The sequence below is a fragment of the Alexandromys fortis genome, unplaced genomic scaffold, assembly GCF_014885135.2.
Source record: "Alexandromys fortis isolate MF-2015 unplaced genomic scaffold, M_Fortis_MF-2015_v1.1 scaffold_92, whole genome shotgun sequence".
NCBI lineage: Eukaryota > Metazoa > Chordata > Mammalia > Rodentia > Cricetidae > Alexandromys > Alexandromys fortis.
In genome coordinates, this window is record NW_026067972.1 from 1,980,911 (window position 1) to 2,003,549 (window position 22,639).

At 48.6% G+C, this 22,639-nt stretch overlaps 1 protein-coding gene across 2 annotated transcripts in view; it reads right to left on the reverse strand.

The window, feature by feature from the left end:
* The window catches only part of Nr4a3 (nuclear receptor subfamily 4 group A member 3), a 41,390-nt gene extending 19,079 nt beyond the window's left edge, over positions 1-22,311 (reverse strand). Inside the window, exons 1-5 of one of the 2 annotated variants that reach the window (XM_050156088.1) lie at positions 21,260-22,311; positions 17,925-18,098; positions 14,834-15,798; positions 10,932-11,061; positions 10,296-10,468 (exon numbers count right to left, since the gene is read on the reverse strand). In XM_050156088.1, the coding sequence (XP_050012045.1) occupies positions 10,296-10,468; positions 10,932-11,061; positions 14,834-15,796 (1,266 nt within the window). In that variant the 5' untranslated portion in view covers positions 15,797-15,798; positions 17,925-18,098; positions 21,260-22,311. Of the gene's footprint in view, positions 1-10,295; positions 10,469-10,931; positions 11,062-14,833; positions 15,799-17,924; positions 18,099-19,565; positions 19,624-21,259 lie in introns of those variants that run through there. The other variant, XM_050156090.1, reaches the window with a different exon arrangement.
* Positions 22,312-22,639: the final 328 nt, after the last annotated feature.

The window sequence follows — 22,639 nt, forward strand, 5'->3', positions numbered from 1 at the left end:
TGGTGGGTGGTGGCGCGGTTCCTGCGTGGCAGAGCCCAGACAGCTATATGCCACCAGACTTGGGGATTGTGGCTGCTTGTATTAATCAAAATCAGATCAAATCAAGACTTCAGTTTCTTATCACACTAGCCATATTTCAGGTACTTAAAAGTCAATGGGGGGTGGGGTCCATGTTCATCATCACAGGAAGACATACTAGATAGCGCGGGCCGAGGAACATGGGGGCAGAAGGTGGAGAAGAAAAGGCAAAGACAACATAAAAGGAGGAGGGGGAGGGGGAGGGGAAGGAGGGGGAGAAGGGCTCTCCAAAGCTTTGGGCTACTCTGGTAAAGGCGTTTGCCTGACTCGATGGAGGCAGAACCTTTTCTGCACCAGACAGGATGATCTACGGGGCACAATGAAGATGGAGGGAAAACAATAGCCCAGAGGTGTGACAGATGCAGTGTGAACAGCGATGTGAACAGGTGTGTCACTTCCCTAGTGTTCACAGTGCAGAACAACCTTGCAGCCCTGCCCCCTTGATCCTCACTAGACAGGGCTTTGGGTCCTTATTTTCTAAGTAAGGGAACTGAGGCCTGGGGAAGCTCTGAAACCTTCCCAGGTTACATAAGTGACAACGGTAAGCTGGGGTTTACGTGCCTGGGATTTTTAAGTCCTATGCCTCTTGACTTTGGTTTCTATGTTTTGAGACAGGGTCTTACTATGGGGCCACGGCTGGCCTGAAGCTCACTACATAGACTAGGCTGGCCTCAAACGTGCAGCGATCCTCTTGCCTTTGGCACCTGCGTGCTGGGCCTACAGGCTGCCTGTTAGTTAAGATGTCTGATGGTAGCTGAGGACGTAGTTTCCTACTTACGAAGGATGACTAAGGCTCTGGCATTTAATCCTCAGCACCCCTGAAACGTTCTGGAAAAGGTTAATGCAAAGACTCAAACTCACAGCCATGTACATGTTACACGTTACCTGTACATGCATAGGTAAGCGCTCTACTACTGGACTACATCCCCACCGACTTTTATTTCTTTTTAGCACAAGAATAGTCAAGGTGGGTACCTATGTTTGCCACAAAGCCCAGACCTGATTGGAGGAGAAGCAGCTGATGAGAAGCAGCTGATGAGAAGCAGTCAACGAACAACAAGGCACACCTGTAAAACCTGCCCCTCGTGAAGAGGTGAGACTCTACAAGTTAGCTTCCCCCAGAAACAGTAAGGTATAAAAGTACAGACGCCGGATGTTGAGCCCACAAACCTTAACCCTGGTTTTATTGGGCCTCTAATTTGTGAAATATGGTATTGAGGCCCAGTTTTCTTCTCCGTGGAGTAGGGATAATAACATCTTTAGAGCTCTGTTGTGATGGCCTTGCTATGGGAAGGGCCTGCGAGGTAGAGGAGTTAACCAGCAGACCTCAGTGACATTACTGATAAGGAGTTCCGGCAGTGTCGCCGTCCCTCACCTTTCACATTTATTGAGTGTGGGATGTGCTGTATTAAAAGCCGAAGCTTTCTAATTTTCACCTTCACCGTCTAAGATCTTGTAGCATCCGGTCTAGTTCAGAGCCCTGCGTCCCTTTTTTCCCAACAATCCCACAGTTGGCCTGGGATTTTATGAGGCCCCAGGTACTGGGTGGTATCATGAAACAGGGGAACAAGTCCAGGAGACAGAGGTAGCTCCCTTCTGAAAGACCTCTGAAAAGGCCATGAGACCCTGGGTGAGTCCACAGTTTTTATGTATGTATGTATGTATGTATGTATGTATGCATGCATGTATGTATTTATTTATTTATTTAACACATACTCTCTTTACTGGAGGAGAGCGGAGAGAAGAGATCAACGTGTATTTCTAGACAAATCGCAGAGGGGCTGCTCCACGCCTGCTGTAGCCTCTGGGTGCCCAGCGGATTAGCTAATTGATGTTTCTCCTGCCTCGTGCGTTTGAAGTTTCTAAATATTGCTAAGCCACACTAGGTATGATGCTGTGGCCTAGAATTGGACACTAGTCCTGCATGGTTTTGTTTTTAAATAGTGGTTTGATTGGAGGAAGAAAAGTCTAAAGGGCTTGCAAAGTCCTCACTGAGAATAGGAGCCCCAGCTTACCGCTCCCTCCATTGGCTTCCCCTAAATCAGGGCTCATGGATCAACCACAGTTGTGCTTCCAGTGTTTGCTCAGAAGTCACTAGAGCATGCAGTTTTCACCAAGGCTCTCTGCAGGCAAAGCCCTGCTGGGCTCATGGTTCATGCCTCCTGCATGGTAAGAGCAGTCCCTGCCTGTTTGGGGCGTGAACTTTGCTTTCATAGAGCTCAGCAAAGAAAAAACAAAACCACAAAACCAAAGCCCAGCAGGCCCAGCTTCCCTAACTGCAAACCTTCTGGGATTCACCTGCAGTTAGTTATTCTTGTCCAAGTCCCAAAATTCTGGAACCAAAACTAGGTGCAACCTGAATTACCAGTAACAGGTGGGTCAGCACCCAATGATATGGGAAGAGAAGGATCACGTGTGTCCCTCTGAACATATAATTTAAAGAGACAGGCCAAAGATTCCAGATACTCTGCCTGGCTTAGCCATTTAAACCTGGCCGTGGAAGAGCGGGAACCCATCTGTGCCTGCTTACAGTGGTTTAAGATTGCCAAAGAAAACCCTAAAAGCTATTTGTTCATTGATTGTTGCACAGAAACATAGACCGAATACAGAAAGAAAATTTCTTTTAACGAACTTTGTTTCTGCTAATGCTTAATGTCAGCCTATCAGGACACTTGGTCCACCAGAATCTGGCTTTAAGTTCTAGTCAGAGGTGTAGCCACCTCTCCACCGGCAGCATGGCAGCATGCAGACGTCTACAAAGGCCCTAGAAGGAGAACTGTTTGGTGCACACAGCAGCAGATGGACATGGGCTTTAACCCCCACAGACTGCACACTGCATTCGGCAGCAACCGTGGGGGTCAGGTTTCAGCAGTGGCCCAGGCCTCTAAGTTATTCAACTGGAAAAAAGCACTCTGAAAATTAGCCACGTGATGCTTTAGGAGCAGAACGGAGCTGAATATGCATCGCACTCTCGGCGCTTGATAAATATGTGAAGTATCCGAAGGAAATGGCTTCCCTCCCCACCCCCCCCTTAGTATGTTACTTTTCTCTTAGCCTTTATATCTCTAGAGATGATAGATGTGATCCTTATATAAGTTAAACTATGTAAACATAGTCTTGGGTTCTTTGCTTTGAAGTGAGCCATTTTAGGGCTGGAGAGACTGTGGAGCGTATAAAATACTTGCCACACAATCATGAAGAACTTTGATAAAAGTCAGGTGAGCATGAAGGCCCACCCATAATCCTAACCTGCTAAAGGTGGAGGAGACAAGAGATCCCGGAAGCAACCTGGCTAGCTAGATTAGCCAGCTCCACGTTCATGAGAGACTCCACCTCAAAACACGTGGTGGGAAGTGACAGAGGACACCAGACATCAGCCTTTGGACTCCACAAGCCATGTGCATGGTCACCCCTCACACGTACCCACATACACTGGAACATGTCCACACACCACACATACACATACATGTGCTGATAAGCAAAGTGACATTTTAAGAATTGGTACTGAAAAAGATAGGTGACGAATATATTTTTCCCAACTTCCTCTTTTTTTGGTCTGTCAGTGTCCCTCTACTAGAAAAACTAAAACAAAACAAAAAAACAAAACAAAAAAAAACAAACAACCAAAGTCACCATGGGTGATATTTCCAGTACCTTCTTTCTCTCCCTGGCAGATAAATTCCCTGAGGGCAGAGCTTTGTCAGGCCCCTGCCCTACGTGTTTGTTAAGTGAATTTAGGGCTTCCTGGAAATTTTTTAGCTCATCCTTTCTCATCCCTAAGAAAAGCTGGGGCTTTCAAAGTAAAGTTGAATTCTCATTGGTGGCTCTCAAACCTTACAATGCCAAAGAATCATCAGAGGCTATTGTTAAAATAAAGATGATTCTGGCCTTCTACTTTCAAGTCTGAAATCGGTAGGTCTGGGTGCAGCCCGGAGGAACCTGCTTGTTAAAGCAAACACTTGCCGTCCTTTGTGGTTGAGGCAGTCTGGGTACCACACTCAGGGAAGCTGTGGTCCATACTCAGAGTGGAACTCTATGTAGCCGCGTAAGGATGGGAGGGTTGGGAATAAGAGGACTAGAAGGGCCCACAGAAGTGCACCGGGTCTACTCTCGTCACCATTTAAACTGGAGGCCTTCACGGTAGGAACTGGTCGATGGCACCCGGTGAATTAACTGGGAAACGTCCTCCCCAAAGCTTCCTGAAACCAGCGTTGACAGTCTTCACGCTGTGGTCTCTGTAAGCCTACCACGTGCCGGCCGTGTTGGGTCTTAAGGCTACCTCATTAGCATTTAAGTGACATTTGCTGGTGTCTGGTTTGATGTGAGCAATAGTTCTCGTAGTTGCAGTCTGTTACTGCACTAAGTGGCACCGATTACCAGAAAACATCCTGGCGTGCTGAAAAATACTTGGAATGACCAACTAATGAGGACATTAAGTATACTTCCTCATTAGTAATCATGCAGGCGCTGAAGCCAAGCCCGGTATCTATATATACTTGTATTGCTAAATTAAAAGCAACTGTGGGGCAGGGAATAGCAGCACCGCGGGTGGAAACAAATCAAATGTGACATGTTTTGACTGTGCTGATGTACAGTGATCTGAGCTCATTTTTGAGGGAGAGAAGTTTGGCCCACAGGAGAAGGGAAGGTTCCAGAGCCAGGAATGCGTCACAGAGCTCAGGAGCGCTCGTCCTGGCCTCTTCAAACATTCGCTCCCTCTGCGACTTGGAACAAAACCCTTCCTTTTTCCACATTCGGGGAGAAAAGGGTTCGCTGGGTTTCTACCTTTCAGGCACATACCCTGCTACATGGAGATTAAAAGGCACTGGCTGGCAGACACGTCCCTCTCTCTCTCTGCTGACCTAATCACCGGGGAGAGCAGCTAGCACTGTTAGTAGACTGTACTGGCCAAATCCACTGTCAGGCTCAAACTTGACAGGACAACTCCTTGTCTAACATAAAATAAGCCCTGAATACATGCTAAAACGTTAATATCAGTAGCTGAGAGGGGGGTTGGGGGGTTGCCAAGGTACAGAAAACAATGAGTTTCTTTGAATTTAATTCTAAATGAACTGATTTTTTTTTTTAAAAAAAAAAGCTATAAGGCTGGAGAAATAGCTCAGAGGTTTAGAGCACTTGCTGCTCTTTCAGAGGACCTGGGTTCAACTCCCAGCTCCCACATAGGGTCTTACAACCATCTAACTTCAGTTCCAGGGAAGCAGATGCCCTCTTCTGACCTCTATGGGCACTGGACACCCACGTGGTACACAGACATACCCTCAGGCAAAACACTCATATATGTAAAAAAAAAATCTAATATTATATAAAGCTACCATAAAACATGAGGATATAATATAAAATACATATTACTATTATTGTAGTTTTTTTAAAAAAATCAAATTAAATTCCTACTTAAAAGCTAGTGAATTGTTAGCAGAGAGAGTATGACGACACAGAAGCATCCCCTTGAGCGACCATCTCATCTCAGTCCTGCCACCAGTCTTAGGCTAGAGAATTTGCCTTGCCGAGACTACATTTAGTCCTCTGAAAACATGGCGGGGGAGGGGAGGTTGTCGTCGATGATCTCAAGGTCATTCAGTGCTGTGGCCTCATAATTAAAGAAAAATTTTAAGGGGAAGGTATCGTACAAGCTTAGTTTCAGGCAATGACAATCTTTAAATAAAGTACTGGCGTTATATTTTTGGTGGCAGAGTTGAGGGCTTATGTGAAAATATTTACGCTGGTGTCTGGCTCAAAGTAGGCATTTTGTTTCATTCATTTGGGAAAGTTCTTTTCTTTGCCCTGTTTATTTGTATGTGTGTGGGCACTCCAGTGCCATGGTGTGGGGTTTGGTTGTCTCCATTTACCATGGAGTTTCTGGGGACTGAACTCAGGCTATCGGGGTTGACAGCAAAAGCCTTTACCCATTGAGTCATCTTGTCTGTTTCATTAATTCTATGTTCTAAGTGTGTCTATGTATCTGTATATAAGGGTATAAGCATATATGTGCACACTTGTGTGTGTGGAGACCAGAGGTCAATGTTCAGTGAGTTCTTTGACAATTGTCCAAGTTTAAATTTTTTCTAATTATTTGAAATATATTGTCTTTGAAAATCTCGTATATGCATCGTCTTAGTCACTTTCTATAGTTGTAGAGACCCCATAGCCAAGGCAACTCACAAAAAGAAAGCACTTAATTGGGGGTGTGCACATACTATCAAAGGTCTAGTCCATTATCATCATGGCAGGAAGCATCATGGTACACATGGTACTGCAGCACTGGTTCAGAGCTATATCCTAATCTGCAGGCTGAGAGAAAGAGCCTGGGTCTGGTGGAGGCTTTTAAAGCCTTAAAGTCCACCCCCAGTGATGTGCTTCCTCCAACAAGGTCACACCTACTCCAACAAGTCCCTACCTCTTAATCCTTCCCAAACAGTGCCACTCCCTGGAAACTAAACATTCAAATAATGTGATCCTATGGGGTCCATTCTTATTCAAACCACTACATGCATACAATGAGTGCATTTTGATCGTATTCACCCCCAACTCCTTTTCCTAATTCATTTTAATTTTGAGAAAGATTCCCACATGGAATTTGGAGCTCACCACTGGCTAGACTGGATGGCCAGTAAATCCCAGGGATCCTGAGACACTGCCACCTCACCAGCTCTAGAATTTCAAGTATATGCTTCTGGGGATTTGAACCAGGTACTCATGCTGGGGTGGTATGCACTTTACCAACTTAGACATTACCTCAGCATCAATTCCAATATTTTTATAGATACAAAGTCAAGTTACATAAACATGTGTATATATATATACATATATATACGCACACACACACGAAATATACACATTCTTTTATATTTCTGCATGTAAGTACTTACAGTAAAGAACCAAAAAGTAAACCTCAGAATCATAAAGCCTTTAAGAGTTTGAAAGGACTTAATGTCATGCACAGAACCCTTTGTGGAGAATCCTGTCCTGTGCTGTCCTTGAATGCTCCTTGGCTTGCTGATCTCACTCTGACTCAGTTGGTGTGGACAGAGAACTAGTCTTGAGAGCAGCTTTGAAGACAGGCTCTCCCACCCCCGCCACCATCTTCTTTCTCTAGATTTGCCAAGGGGAACAGAAGTATTCTTTTTCTTTTTGATACAGGGACAAGAGAGTGAGAGTGACCTAATTTCTACAAACCTACCTTTCTGTCTATATAGTTTCCTTTTTTTTAATTCTCCAACCATCGCTTATAAGTTTCCATAAACAGGGTATCTACATTCCCCTTAAATCTGGTCTTGGATTGAACTCAATCCTTGACGTGTGATCCGAAAGGACAGAGTCCATGAGACCATATGGAATTGAATTCTGGTCCCATACTTCTCCTACCACAACAGGTAATTTAGCACTCCTCCATGCTCACACACACACACACACACACACACACACACACACACATACACACACCCTTTGTTGGATTATACTGTCTGTGGAACAAACTCCTGAATGAACCTCTGACAAGCCAAAGCTCTCCCCTTTAACAAAATCTACATGTTGAGCTTCACATTTATTTTTGCTAACTTTCTCCGTGATGGTTTCAGCCCTTCCTGTTCCAACCTGTCGAGATCGTTCTGAATGTTGGTACTGACATCCATCATATTAGCAGATCCCTCCCAGCTTTCTGTCATCTGCAAATGTGATCAGCATGCTCCTGTGTCTTCTTCCAAGTTTTTGGATGAAAGCTCACTGTATTTTTTAAAAAGTCTTTTAATTTAGTTGATTTTGGTCCAATTTTTTTTTTCTGATAATTTTGTAGAGCTATCTAAACGCAGGAGAACCCAAGCGATGGAAGTTCAACCTGATTCCCAAAAACAATGCGATTAAAATAAATATGCTTTGCAAAATTGAGCTAGGCCTCAAAGGTAGCATCAGCACGACCCAGACTTTGACACGGGCAATCTGTATTTGGGGCAAAGCTAACAATTAAATTGGATAAATGTTTGTGGATGAAGATGATGACTCCAGACTAACAGACTGAACAGTGCAGAGACAAGCAAACACACCGGATTGATTTTTTTCAATGTAGAGACAGGTCCCAGCTGGGACAACTCGGCGGATGGGGGAGATACCGCCACTGCATGAGAAACCAGGCCACGGAGACTGATAATTAGATACTTTGTGGATACAGTATCATTCGCGGTGTGTGTGTGTGTGTGTGTGTGTGTGTGTGTGTGTGTGTAGTGTAACTTTTCTGGATTGACCATCAGTAGCAATGTCAAATGCCCTGGGACAATGTCAGATTGTGTGCCACAACCTTAGCTAAAGCAGTGTCTATAAGCCTCCTTGATGCAGGAGAATTACAGAGGGAGAGGCAGAAGTGCTTGGGGGTGGGGGAGAGTCTTCATACCCAATTAGTAATCCCCACCCTCACTGCACGCAGAGAGTGTGAAATGTGACTCCTAACTTTGCCTCTGATAGATGTGTTTTGCTTTGTGACCTTGGGCCAGTCAACTTTTTCACCTCTCTTTGTACTGATTTCCTTATTGGACCACGGGAATAAAGACTTATCTTGGTGGTACCGCTACACGGCACCAGACAGTGTAGTGCCTCTACTGAGTAGCACATTTGATAAACGGCCAGAGTAAAAAGTTTGGTCAAAGTAACGATATACAAGGTACCATGCTGAAGTTTTGGCAAATGTCATCATATTTAATCTTCACAAACAATCCTGGGAAGCGGATAACATTAGCAAATAACAAAGATGAGGAAACTGAGGCGTTAAAAGATCAGTTTCTCAAGGTCACCTAGCTAGTAAATGCTGGCCCTGGGATTTTCATCTAGCCTTGCCTGCTTTCAAAGCCTGAGCCCCCAGTCAGTGCATTATCCTGTTATACTATTATACTGCTCGAGACTTGACTTTCATCAGGAGATGCTACTTAAAAATCAGAGTAAGAGTCCTCAACCTTTGGTGCTGAGGATATACCATACTACTTATAGGGAGTCTTGTGATCAGGCATAGGGAGGGCTTTGCTGCCTAGAAATAGGGTAGGGAGGAGGGCAAGAGGATCTCAGCACGTACAGCATCAGTTCTGTTAACACTGCAACCTAAAAGGGGTCCACCCAGCAAAGCCTGTTCTTTGCCAGGCATTCACCCAAATGCTGCAAATGATGAATTAGCCACGGGGAAGACCATCAGATCGACCAATGGGATACCCCAACACAGGTCTCTTTTCATTTGTGTTTCTAAGCTTGTCTTCAAGTGGAGGTAAATCCCCTTCCAGCTCATAGCAATGAGACAGTGTGATACAGTGTCTAACATGAAGAATTATTCAATAACCAGGACCACTTTCTTCTCTCTCACCTGTACTGACTGTATTTTACTAGAACTCTGCTTTCCAAAGTCCTATAAAAAATGACTTCATCATGCTGGAACATTTCTCAAAAATCTTTTATGACCCCTTTCAGTGCTATTCAAATTTAAGGAAATCTGTAGGCTTCATACTGGTGAGATTTTTTTTAAAATGATGTCCTACGTTAAATTAAAATGTTGATATGTTTTGGTTGACTGAAATAACAGCACTGGTAATCATGTATGTTTTTTTTCAAAATGGTTCTGTCAGCCTTGTGTGTCTGATGCTCAAAACCCTCTTCTGGTGTTAAATAAGGTAATCATTCCCACTGCGGGGAGGAGAAAGCCCAGCACGGGAGCCAGGTGACACAGGCAGGAGACAGAAAAGCCAGCGCTCTATCCAGACCTCCTGATGCCAAGGCCAGGACTTGCTCCTCCCCATGGTCGAATCCCCCCAAATAAGCAGCAAGCTAATCAATGAAGATGCAGTTGGGTAGAGCGCTTAAGGATAACTTGGGGGCTCACCCAGAGGGTTTGATCACAACGTGAGAAACGCAATAGTCACGATCTCCAAAGAACTACAAGCTGTAGTTCACCTGTTCAGCTTTGCGTTGGCACCACCAGGACCCCTGCGACCATAACGTGCGACAGGGGTAGCCCTGTCAAGGTCATCGTTAAGACACTTAGAGCTCCAATAAGGCGAAAGTTATTTGGTACAGCGAATGAGCTAGTTGCTAAATGAAATGAAATCTATAGGAAAGGAGAAGGGAGGCTACTGGCTAGCACAGTGCCAGGCGCAGAGGTCCAATCGACTCTCGTTACTGTTGTCATGAACGGAGCAGCAAAATCACTCAAGAGCACGCGCAGAACTTACTCTGGAGTAATCCAGGTCTCTGGGTGTCGCATCTGACAAAGCGCGGACGAGGGCGTTCATCATACAGATGGGAGGAGACGGTGGGGAAGGCTGCGAGGGCTCCTGCTGCAGTGGGCTCTTTGGTTTGGAAGGCAGCCGGCCTCTCCTCCCTTTCAGACTATCTGTACGCACGACTGATGAGACACACAGAGAGAGAAAAAAAAGCCAGGTTTAAAGATCGCATTCGGAATAGGCATAAATCACGGAAAGGAATCCAAACACATTAGAGCCTGGCACCTGATGAATGAGAGCCACCGTTTCGCAGCCGTGTTAAGTCTGGAATAAGGCTCAGCAGTGCCTGAGCCGAAGTAACGAGGGGAAGAGAGTTATCCCATACTTACATGTGCTGATGAGTTAGCTCTGAAAAATCTCCTTCTCAAATAGAACAATGGCTTTTTCTTTTTTTTTTAAAAAAATTGATTTTTGAGAAATCAGAATAAGCAGTCCTCAGAGTTGGGTAAACATAGATACCATTCAAAAGAAAATGTTTGAAAGAGAGAGACAGTAGTAAATCTGCTGCCTCGATGTAAATATTAGCAGCTTTCGCTGTTTGAGGTTATGCGTAAAGCAAACCGGATGGAAAGCGTGTGTCCTTACCTTCTTTAACCATGCCGACGCTGAGACACTTCTGGAATCGGCAGTACTGACATCGGTTGCGGCGTCTCTTGTCCACTGGGCAGTTTTTATTTGCCAGGCAAACATATTTTGCATTTTTCTGCACCGTTCTCTGAGAAAACATAATGCGAGAGATAGTCAACTAATAGTTTCTGGAAAGAGGTAAGACCTGACAAGATGTATTTTAATTACAACGTGAAAAGCGACAGTGCAATTTGTATAATTAGATAAATTTAATTTCCTAACACGCTAGCCTGCAGGAAAAACAATTTTATTAGTGTTCCTGGCTGACAGTGGAAATCATCTTGGGTTGTTCTGAAGCGGGTCTCAGGAGGCACCCAGCTCTGAATGATAAAATCATATCTGAAATTACCAGGTCAACATATCGTACCTCAGAGGATTAGATTATCTCCACTTTTAATATCCCCCTGGGAACAATTTTCTACTTGTTCTACTCCCCTGATTATTGCTGACCTTATTAAAATAAAATCAGAATTATCTGGGCTGTCCTATGTATGGCATCACTATTGTAAGCCAGATAGCACAATAACTGATTTTGTTACTCAACAGAGATGAAATCATACCGAGTAAAGGCAAGAGTCTGTCTTGTGAAAATATACTGGAAATAATATTTTCTTTCTAAAATATATAGGAAGTCATCTTTTAATTAAAAAGTAAATCCACGTGATTGCACTCCTTGGCTCACTCTCTCTTTAAAGGATACATATAATAAACTGTCCATTTCCAACTTCCAATTCTTAAAATTGGATAGAAAAATCACTATCATATCCATGAAAGAAAACCCAAAGCCGAGTAAGAACAAGAGAAAGAAATATGAATGTCACATACATCCCAGTATTTCATAAATGACTGTTATTATTGACACCAAAAAGAACCACATTGTCAAAGACACATCATAGAACTCGATGTTAGAGATAAAAATAACATCACAGTTTTCTGAATCACGTAGAATTTTGGAATAAGACACAGAGTAATAATCAGACGTAATCTTATGCTCCAAAGGTAAAATGATGCTCTAAGAAAACAACCAACCAAAAATCCCATGGAAGCCTCTGCGCAGGTGTTTGCGTTTTTGCCACTTAGGATAGGATGAATCGCTCTGAAAGGACCTGACCTACACAAGTCCACCCAGAGCAGAACTCTGAATTCACTTGGGAAAGAAGTCTGGGCTATGTATTAGAAGTTCAGGTAGACTGTGCTTAGTGACCTGTTTTGGGTTCGAGAGTCTAGTTTCCCTCTGACTCTTTGTTTTCCACTCTTCTGATTTCCCAAGTTTCAGTTTTACCCTGTCACCTTGTCATTTCATTTAAGGGAGTGACGACACACATGCCAAGCCGACCTATGCCAAGTCGGAGACATGGCTGCTGGGTCTAGATGCAGAACTCGGAGAGGAAGACTTGCGGGGTTCAGCACCTCCATTCTCCGTATTGTCAGGAGCCTTTCCCAGAAGCGCTCTTCCACAGAACACGCCCCTACCTCCTAGCACTCTTTCTCCACACTGTCCTCAAGGCCATGTGCCCATTTACTTTAGATCACACATTTTCCCCATAGCCTGAAGCCTTCCCCACATCTGTGAACATCTGCACAGTGTAAGGACCCAAAGATCGTTACAGTTCAATCACCGAATTCCCATCATTAACTGCACTTCATGTCACATTTTTAAAGAATTCAATTTAATGGTAGAAAGCCACTGGGTAAATCCGGTCCGGTTCCCTTAATTAACAGATCTGTGGGGTGGTCCAACCCCAGGCTGCCCCCACCCTTTCAAGTATAGATCTGTTTCCAAGGGGATGGTGAAGAAAAGGGAAGTTGTTGGGGAATGCTGCTGCACACTTTTAGACTTGGGATGCTAGACTCCCTTGTCGCGATGAGTTCTCATTGATCTGGGGACGGTTCTACCGTAGTCTTCATTCAACTCTTACTGGAATGTCTTGCTTTTCTCCCTTCCTGCTGATCGTTCACTGCCCTTCAGCATTTCCAGTGAAATGCCATATATATATTTATATATATGTATGTATGTATATATAAACAAACCTGCTAAATGGATGTAGATACGTGGAAGTAGCTTTGGGAGGAGAGAGAAAAAGGGAGGAGGCTAGCCTGGGCTTGGGCTCTTTCTTGCTCAGTGGTAGAGCACCTGCCCAGCAAGCACAAAGCTCTGTGTTCCAACACTGAGAAAAAAACAAAGGCTAAACTTAAAAAGAAGTTCCGCCCTTAAAATGCTATAAGCTTGTGTATCTGTAGGGATTTAACATGGCGACATCTTTATCCGAGCATCCTGTCATCTACCTAGAGAATTCAATGTGTGACATGACAACCATCGTCACATCAAAATTAACTGCCTGTTGGATATACGTCCAACTACCAGCATGTACATTGTCATAAATCCTTCAGAGTTTCCGTTCATTAATAACTAATGTTTTATGGCTCTCTAAAGACTAGGAAGTGCTCTTGTATGCTGCTATCTTATTTAATACAGGTTTTCTCTGGGTGTGAGTCACTGGCTGGGAAATGAAGATCTAGCAAGAAGGCTTATGGCCAAAGTTATAAACTGGGTAGGTGGTGGTGAGTTAGGATTCCTATTTGAATCTTCCAGCCCCAAGTTCAGCATGCTCCTAAATATACTCTGTTTGCCCCCCAAATCCTAGTCACTCAATCAACATTCCATTTCACCTATGTCATCTGTGTGGGTCTGCGCATGCCTGAAGTATCAGTAGGTTAGGGTGTAAAGAGAGTAAGACAGAAATGTCTAGAACCATCAGAGACTCAATGACAAGAGAAAGAACAAGAGAATAAGCAAGCTGATTCCCCCACCACCACCACACACACACAAACACACACACCCATCAGAAGTTGAAAGACTATTGAACTCTAGGGTCAAGCGAAACCAGTGGCCTCTATCCCACACTCAAGCCAAGCCACTGCCCAAGCCTGCCCAAGGCGTACTCTCTAGGGCTCAGTTTCTTTGCTGGTAAATATGGTGAGCTTGATGACACTCCCACTGTAAAATTCTTCACTGTGTCTATGAGAGAAGGATCAACGTGGGTACTGTGTCTGTGCACAGACCTAGGGAGGCAAGTGTTTCTAGAGGGCAGGGTAGATTGGCCAGGCCTGAGTTCTACCTTCCTCCCATCTATGGAGGAAGCTGTCCCAAAATGACTCTAGCTGGTTTACCCCCGCCCCAAATTTGCCACTGCAGAACTATGAAAAGGAGGCACGTTGGGAGCACACAGGTATGAGTGGCCCCCCTGTCTCCACCTCACTCTGAGGATGAGTTCTGTGACAGCTGGCTGACCTCTCTGAAACTCCGTTTTCTTCTCTAAGAAACAAGAATAATTATCCTATATCTTCAAAGCACAGGGAATACAAACAGCTACTGAGTGACCAAAATTCAATCTTAAGTCTGTCTGATTCTAGACTTGCAGCTCTTTCTGTGAAGACTGAGAGACAAATTCCCAGGTCTGCCATACAGGCAGTATTCTCTCAGACGCTCTGGGTATGTATAGGCAAGGAGGGATAATAAGGACCTTTGGGCATTATTGAAGTTTAGAAGTTGCAGACGTTCCTGCCCAGGAAACAAACAAACAAAAACAAACAAAAAAATCAAACAAATAAAAACCCAAACGCTCAGAAGGCAATGTCAGGTCAAGAGGTTGGGGCAGACCCATCAAGTTCATGGACAGCTTGAGTTTAAAAGCCCTGAGAAAGACGGGTCTGAAGTCCTAGCTAGCCTAGGAATAGGATGCATTGTGAGTAGGCTTTCAAACTGGCAGGGGCAAGAATGTTGCTAAACTCACTTAGCTGTCTCAGCAAGGGGCCTGACTGCAGAGAGGAGGAAGCACCTGGAGGAGGCATGCTCTCACCTTGAAGAAGCCCTTGCAGCCCTCGCAGGTGCGTACCCCATAGTGCTGGCAGGCGGCATTGTCCCCGCACACCGCACACGTGCCCTCGCCGGATGATGAGCTCCTGTTGGGTGGCGATGGCAGGCTAGGGCTCTCTCCCAGAAGGCTGGACGCCGTAGGGGAGGCTGTGAGGCCCAGCGGTGGGAAGGTCAGCGTGGCCGTCCTCTTGGCCAGCGGGAGCCCATACGGGTGGCCCTCGAGTGCAGCAGCTTGGCTGCCGGCGGCGGCCGCGGCTCCTAGGGGCAGGCTGAGTGCAGCGGCGCCTGTGGGGTCGTAGCCGAGGTGGTGGCCGCCCGCTGGGCTGGGCGCTGGAGGGTGCGGCGGCGAGGGCTTGAAGTGGAAGAGCGGGAAGCGCGCGGCAGCCATTGGGGGAACCGCCTTCATCTGCGGGTCCAGCAGCTGGCCCGGTGCGATGCAGCCAGGCGCCGAGGGCAGCTCGTCGTCCCACAGCGCCCCCGCCTGCGGGGGGAAGCCTGGCGTGGTTGGCGTGGACGGCGGAGACTGCTTGAAGTACATGGAAGTGCTGGGCACGACGTCGTCCTCAGGGCCAGAGGGAGGAGGAATGGACGGCTGCTGCTGCTGCTGCTGGTGATGGTGGTGGTGGTGGTGGTGATGGTGGTGGTGATGGTGGTAGCCGTGTTCACGGCCCTCTTCCATCTTGATCAAAGGCCGCGGCCCGGAAGGCGGCATTTGGTACAGGCAGGAGGGCTTGAGTTCGCAGCTACTGGGGTAGCCCTCCATGAAGGTACTGAAGCTGGGCAGGGACGTCGTGGCGGTGGCCATGATCCCTGTGCTACCGAGGTCCATGGTCAGCTTGGCGTAATCGGGGTTCATGATTTCTGTGGTGTATTCTGAGCCATACGTCTGCGTGGCATAAGTGGACCCCGGAGGCGAAGGGCTATATTGGGCTTGCACGCAGGGCATATCTGCAGGGACAGAGACAAAGGCTCAGAAGCCAGTCGACACTCCTTTGCCAGATGGATTCACTGCTTTTGAATCAGGAAACAGAGGAAATGGCATCCTCTCCCACCTGCTGGCAAAGACTGAGTGCCCCAAGTTTACTTTCTTCCTTGGTGGGAAGACAGCTGAGTCCCTGATTGACAAAGGGGCCACAGGAGCGATAGAACCTGACCTGCTGGGGATAACTTTACCCTCCCTTGCTCTGGTCTGCAGATCTGGATACAAATGGTTTCTTTCCCTCAAAAGCCCAGAGAAATTTTAAAAAATAGCTAAAATCCTAAAAAACCAACCGGAGTGGTCTCCCTAGCCATATCGAAGGCCAAGGGAAAGGAAGGGAATGCTTTGTTAGTTAATTTGGGTAGAAGGAGGCCATTGATCCCTCCAAGACTTACACACATTAATTTGTAAACCCGTGTGTTAGTGAAAAAGATGTCCTGTGTGGGACAAGGGAGGCAGTGACATGCTAACATTTCATGAGTGCCAACTAAGGCTGCCCACACAAGTTGTGGTCGGTGGCTGCTTCCAGCCCACTCCTCCAAACAGGATTAGCAGCCTGCGCAAACTGGACCCCTACTGATGACTTCAGCCAGCTTAAGCGGTGAGGTGGGCACGTAGGCCCAGGAAATGGACTCGGGGGAGTTGATGCCATCTGCAAAGAGAAAGATCAGCTGCAACCCAGCACACCCACCAAACCTGCTTACTCTCTGCTGCACGGGGTGGTGCGCGGATGCATATGTGTCTACTACGCTGCTTCCCCATTCTGACTAACATGGCATTCTGATCCAGCAAGGGTAGAGCCCTTTTATGACAACAGTTAACAGCTCTTCTAACAGGCAGGGCTAGTCTAGGTATTTTCTCATGATGGAAGGGGGAAAAAAAAAAAGAAAGCAAGTTCGAAGCAGATACAGTTTCTCTGCCAGTTCAAAGCAGATACAGTTTCCCTGCCAGTTTGCCTCGGTTGGGCCCTGGAAGCAGCTGGTATGGCACTTGCTGTAATCCCAGAGGTTGAGGTGGGTGAGAAGGCCCTGGGAGTTACTGTCTGTCTCTACTGGATGATTTTTCTAATAATTTTCCTTCTTATGGCTAAATCAAAGTGGCAACAGGGGGGAGTTTCTGGTGGTTGGTTTTTCCGAGTCAAAGGAAACCCAGGTGCCTAGCTTCTTGGAGGGTGTGGCGTGAGGGTGTGACTAACAGAGAAGCCAGTGCTTCACGTTTCCTTTGACATCTTCCTCTTACCCACATTTCCAAATCTGATTGAGTCATGCGTGCATGGGATGAGATCTTGCCTTGAAAAAGGGTGATGAGGGCCTGTTGGAAGAAGCAGCGGTGAGGAGGAGCCAGTTCAAGCCTGCTTCCTTCTCAAGCGAGGCCTTGTGAGCTAGCTGGAAGCTAAAGGGGTACTTATCTTGGTGTCTAGTTCTTAGGCTGAAATGAAAGCTGGCCATTTAAAAGGAAGAACACAGCCTGGTGTGTCCATCTTTCCCCTCCCTTTGCATCCCTAGGACTTCCCCCTTAAAGTCACCTGCCATTCTTCCTTGCTGTCCTCTCCCTTTTGCTCTTTGTCTTTCTGAAGTCTCCAACAGGATGGTGTCAGTATCTTTGGTGCCTACAGAGGCCTGATTCTTCCCATCCCTTTAACAAATTTGTAGAAACCAAATCTGAGGCCTTTACATCTCTGTCTTCGGCTCACATGGGTTTCCTCCTTGTCTCTGAGACTCAATTCTCCAAACACCAGCACCACAAATGATTGGGGGTTTAGACAAATAAAAATGTCCCCCAGCTCTCCAAGTGATTCCTTAAATGAATATGTTGGATATAAAAGGACAAAAATAAAGCTATTAAAAACAAAAGATCCTAATCTCTTTGGAGTATTTGCTTTTCTTCTTAGGAAACATAATTTTGAGAAATGGTTCATATAATCCCACTGCTCTGCTTGGTAGCAACAGGGTGTGGTATACAGCGGAGCTTCGTGCCAGGAAGCCACCTGTGCTGTGAAATCCGGGGCCAGCAGCCTTGTGTTGGTACTGGGCGAGTTGACCAGACTGCCTGCGGGGTGCTGGGTTCCCCACTATTTCCCTTGCTTCAGACCTACCTGGAGGGTATCTTGCGCGCTGAATGGTGGGGCTGGGGGTCTCTCCAGCGGAGGCTGAGAGCGTAGGAGGCGGGGACGTCGGACTAGGCGAAGCGGTCACTGTGCAGCCCGGCTTTGCTGAGGATTCAGGCTCAGAGCCCGGGCTTGTCGGGCTGCGCTCTCCCGCAGTGGGCTCTGCAGGCACCGAGAGAGGGGACAGATATTGTGGTAAGACTAGGCTGGGTCATCTTTCCCAGGGTTGGGTGAATGGGGTGGGGGTGGGGAACCTGTAGAAAAGCTAGTTAATTACAAAGAATTATCATAAGATTAAGTGAAAGTGCGTAGGGCACACGGAATCCCTGGGCAAGGAGCAAGGTAGCTAAGGGAAGGTTTGCCTTCACCTGGAGAGCTAACAGACAGCCCTTTTGTGGTACGCGATCTGATGCTAAAAAGCCCCACGGCCTGTCGTCGCCCAGAAATTGATCTTTTCTACACACACTGTTGGTTCCCTGCTTACGAAGTCAGGGAGAACGAAGAAATGAGAACACTTGAGGAACGAATATGGCCCGAATTTGGGGGGTGGTAGTGTCAGTGAGTATACAAGAAAAGAAAATAGCCATTTTTCAACTCCGACGGCCCCCACTTCTCAAACACAAATTTTACACGCCGCGTAGGAAATGCACAAGGTCCGGAACGAATGCATGAATGCCCGGAGGAATTAAGAAAGTCTGCGCTTTTCATTCTAAATGCTAATGGAGCTTCCTTTCTATTAGTCGCGAGTTTCGGGGGCCAGGGGTCAAGCAAACAAAAGGGTACAGAGGAAAGAAGGCCTGTTCTGGGAGCCGCGCGCTCGGGCGGACAGCTTTGGCCACGGCTGCAGCGGACCAAGGGAGGTCCCCTGTACTCAGCGGGCGGTATCCCTGAGGGTGGGCGGCTTTAAGGCTTCAGGCCACCCGGTGGCTCAGAGGGGGTACATTCCGGAGAGCGCCCAGAGCGGCTCCCGGGCGAAGGTCCCGGTGCACAGCCTAGTGAAACTTTGTAGTTGGAAGCTCAGCTTGCCTAGCAGGGAGGACTCCAGCTGCCCCAGATTCCGGCTTATAGCGCCCCCTTTGTCAGGGGTGGGTACAGCTCAAAGGTTAGGAACGTGCCCCCCTGGGGGGAGCCCAACCCTCAAACTAACCGAAAGACCTCTGGTGAGCGCAGGATCTAAGAGTGGGGTAAGTCTCATCTCCTGCCGCTCCCGCTTGTAGAGAGAAAGGGGCTCTGATTCCCCAGGTCTAGGAAATTCTCGATGGCCAGGAAATGGGGGATTCCCTTGCCATCCGCAGCCCGAGGTACTCCGACGGAAATCTTGCGCTTGCTGAAGCGCTGGCACGAGTGGATCTTTCCACAGCTGTAGCATGTGCTTCTCGCCCTCCCCCTCTCGCATCTTTAAAAGAGGGGGTGTCCAGCAACCCCCCTTCCACTGGGTGCGGGTATCCCCACCCTCCCCCGGAGCCTTATCCAGAGTAGTCTTCTTTCTCTAAGGGGCGGCCTCTGAACTCGGGTGGGCGGGGGTCGCGTCTCCCCAGGGAAGGGTTCCTCCTGGAGGCCCGCACACCGCCCACCGTACAGCCCAGCCCAGCACCCCATTGCTTTCTCCGCCCCCCATCGGCCGGTTACCTAGGCAAAGCCTCTGCGCCTGGAAACACGTTCTGTCGCTCAGGCTCGTGGCCGCTGGGGCCGGGAGCACAGAGCCTCGGGGCTGTAAATTAGGAAGAAATAACTACCTCTGTCAAAGCCCCTTTCTTTTTCGGGGGCAGACGAAGGGAACACCCCCGTGTTTCCCTCCCCGTGGTGAAGTGTGTGGAGGAAACCGTGAAACACACCATTGTGACCCCGGCTCCTCCGCGGAGTTTCCAACCCTGGGAGCGGGGGCGGAGGTTGGGCGGGGGCAAGAGAGGTGGAAGAGAGACCAGCAGAAAGGGAAAGACAGAGATTCTCAGAAAGACTGAGGGAGCCCAGACAACCCCCGGGGGAGAATTTCTGTGAGCGAGTGCTGGGTCCCGGGGGTCTGTGGAGGGAGTTATGCCCCCCCCGAGAGTCTTTGGCTTTCATGTTATGCTTATCTTATTCGGTTAAAACAACTCCAATAAAGTAATCCCATTCATTGCGTTCAGTATGCGCGCTGGGCATCTTTTCTTTCCCCAACTCGGTTCTATAGAAACATTTCCCGGTTGTTGGAAGAGAATCACTAGAATTGAAACAGCGAGGGAATGGCTAAACCGAACCCTGTGACCTCTCTCCCAGCACCCAAGGCCCTAGGAGAAGCAGCTAAGAGTACTGATGACCACACACTCCTCGCGGCTCTTCCCTCGGGAGAACCCGGGCACATAAACAAAAGGCCACCTCCAAGAACGTTCTTGGAAATCAAGGGACCAATGATCATGAGCTCCCTCATGACTGCCGGAAGCCTCCAACAGGTTTGAGAGGTGCCTTTGAAAGCCAGTCTCCGCAGGCTGCGCTCGCCTGCTCAGCTCTCCCTCTCACCACCTAGAACTTTCCTTTCTACTAAGAATAAAATACTCGGAGCAACTTCTCCGAAAGCGCATTGAAAAGTAACGCAAGCCTTTTCCACACCAGCTAAGGCCCGGAGAAGAAGGACGTCGTCCCCACGCGTGTCGGGGCGCTAGAGTTGGCAATTACACCCGATTACCTCCGTGGGGAAAAGTGTAAACCAGCAAGTCGGCGACGCCAGGCATACGTGCCTAGTGGAGCCCCAGGCTCATTTCAATACAATAAGCCGCATTCCTACAATTACACCCTCTTTGCCGAGCTCCTCCAGCGCCTCTGCAAACTCCGGCCGCTGCTGCCCAGGCACCGTCCCTCCTAAGCTTTCTCCCAGACAACCAGCTCCGTTTCACCATTAGGCACATTAACTTGGACCCACCAGAGTCCCTATTTTCAAACCCACTTAAAACGCAGGAAAATTACTGCCGTTCATCACCGGGGCTCCAACTATCTGCCGCCGCCGCAGCCGCCGCCGAGAGCATCATTACCATGACAACTAGAGCCGAAATACCCTGAATTACAACGCTGGAGCTGCTACGGCCCAAATCCAGGTCCTCCTCTTTGTTAGAGGCTTTTCGCCTCTTTGGGTGGGGAGAGGAATCTCATACGCTCCAGGGTCCCCGAGGGCCGGCTACAGGGGAAAAGTTTCAGATTGGAACCCACCCGCCGCTTGGCGAGCAAAGCCGGAGTGGGCAGGCGAGTGGGGGGGGCACCCCACACTCAAACTTGTCAATTTAAGGAGCGACGCTTCCCAGCGCGCCAACTTTTAAGCAAGTCCCCGCATTAACTGGGCAAATCATACGTACTTGGGTGCTGTGGCGGTTCCGTCTTTAGAGCGAGTTTCTAGAGAGCGGCCCCGAAATCTGGACTGGGGGAGAGTCACAGCTGCTGTCCCGGAAGGGCTGCGGTGCACAAGCCCAGCGGCTCCCAGAGGCGGTGAGCGGCTGGCGGGGGATGCTGCGATCCCAACTCATGGGAGAGCGCCGCCGAGAGGTTCCGCCGGCGTCCAGTCTCCTGCTGCGACCCGGGAGTAGGATGTCGCTGCGGTTCCCACCTCCACGGCCACTGCCCGCTCTGTCAGCGTTGCAAAGTGAGCCCAGGAGGGGCGTCCGGCTGCGGCGCCGCGCGGCACCGGCGAGGGCGCCGGGCGAGAGGGGTGTGAGCGCGCGGGAGAGAGTGGAGTGTGTGTGCGGAGCGTGTGAGCGCGCGTGTGTCTGTGTGTGCGAGTGAAAGAGCGGGTGTGAGCCTGTCTGTGTATGGGGAACGGAGGAGGAGCAGGCGCTGGAGTGGTAGGGGGCGGGAGGCAGGAGACTCGGCTCTCCCGGCTGCGCGTTCGCTCGCTCTCTCGGCACGTCATTTATGCCACAGGAGCCCTAGCGGCCTCTCCATAGAGTGCCTGGAATGCGAGACGTCAATGTGACGCCATGGGACGCTACGTCACCCTCCTCCTCCCTCCCCTGGCCCAGCCGGTTCCGCGTGTGCGAGGGTGTGTGCGTGTGTGTGCTCGTGTGTGTGCGCGCGCGTTTCCCCGGTCATTCGCTCGGCCGCACAATGGAATCCGCGGGGAACTGGCGACCCCAGCCCCGTGGCTGTCAGTCTCTCCACCACAGAGCCGCTCGCCCGGGCGCCCGTCTACCGGAGGGTGCAGCAGCCAGCCTGCGGGTCAGGCGGGACCGCCCAGCTGTCAGGCTCCGGGTGGAGTAGAGTTGGAGGAGTGCTGCTGGCTGGCCTCCGAGGCTGCCCCGGGGCAACGAGCCAGGTCGAGGGGGTAAGAGAGAGGACAGCTCTTCCGAAAGGGAAGGCTCCGCCAGCCAGCTTCTCCGAGTGACCTGGCAGTCGCTGCTAAAGGAGTCTGGCACCAGCCCGAAGACTCCCCGAGGTGCAGCTGTGCTTTCCTCTTGCAGTGGTTCTGAGGCTGTTTACGTCCCTCAGGCCCTCTGAGCCTGGGCTCATTTGCCGCCACCTCCACCTCCTCCTCCTGTCTGTTGCTGGTGTTTCGCACTGGGATGCAGGTGGCTCCAGGGACAAGATTTTATTTCTTTACCCTTATGGTGTGGGGTTCTTTACTGGACACTTTATAACTCAAAGAAGTGCACATCCAGCCACGCGCGCGCTGCACGAGAAACTATATATAAAACAAACACATCACACGTGTCGAACAGCTGAGCGAGTATGACTGTTAAACA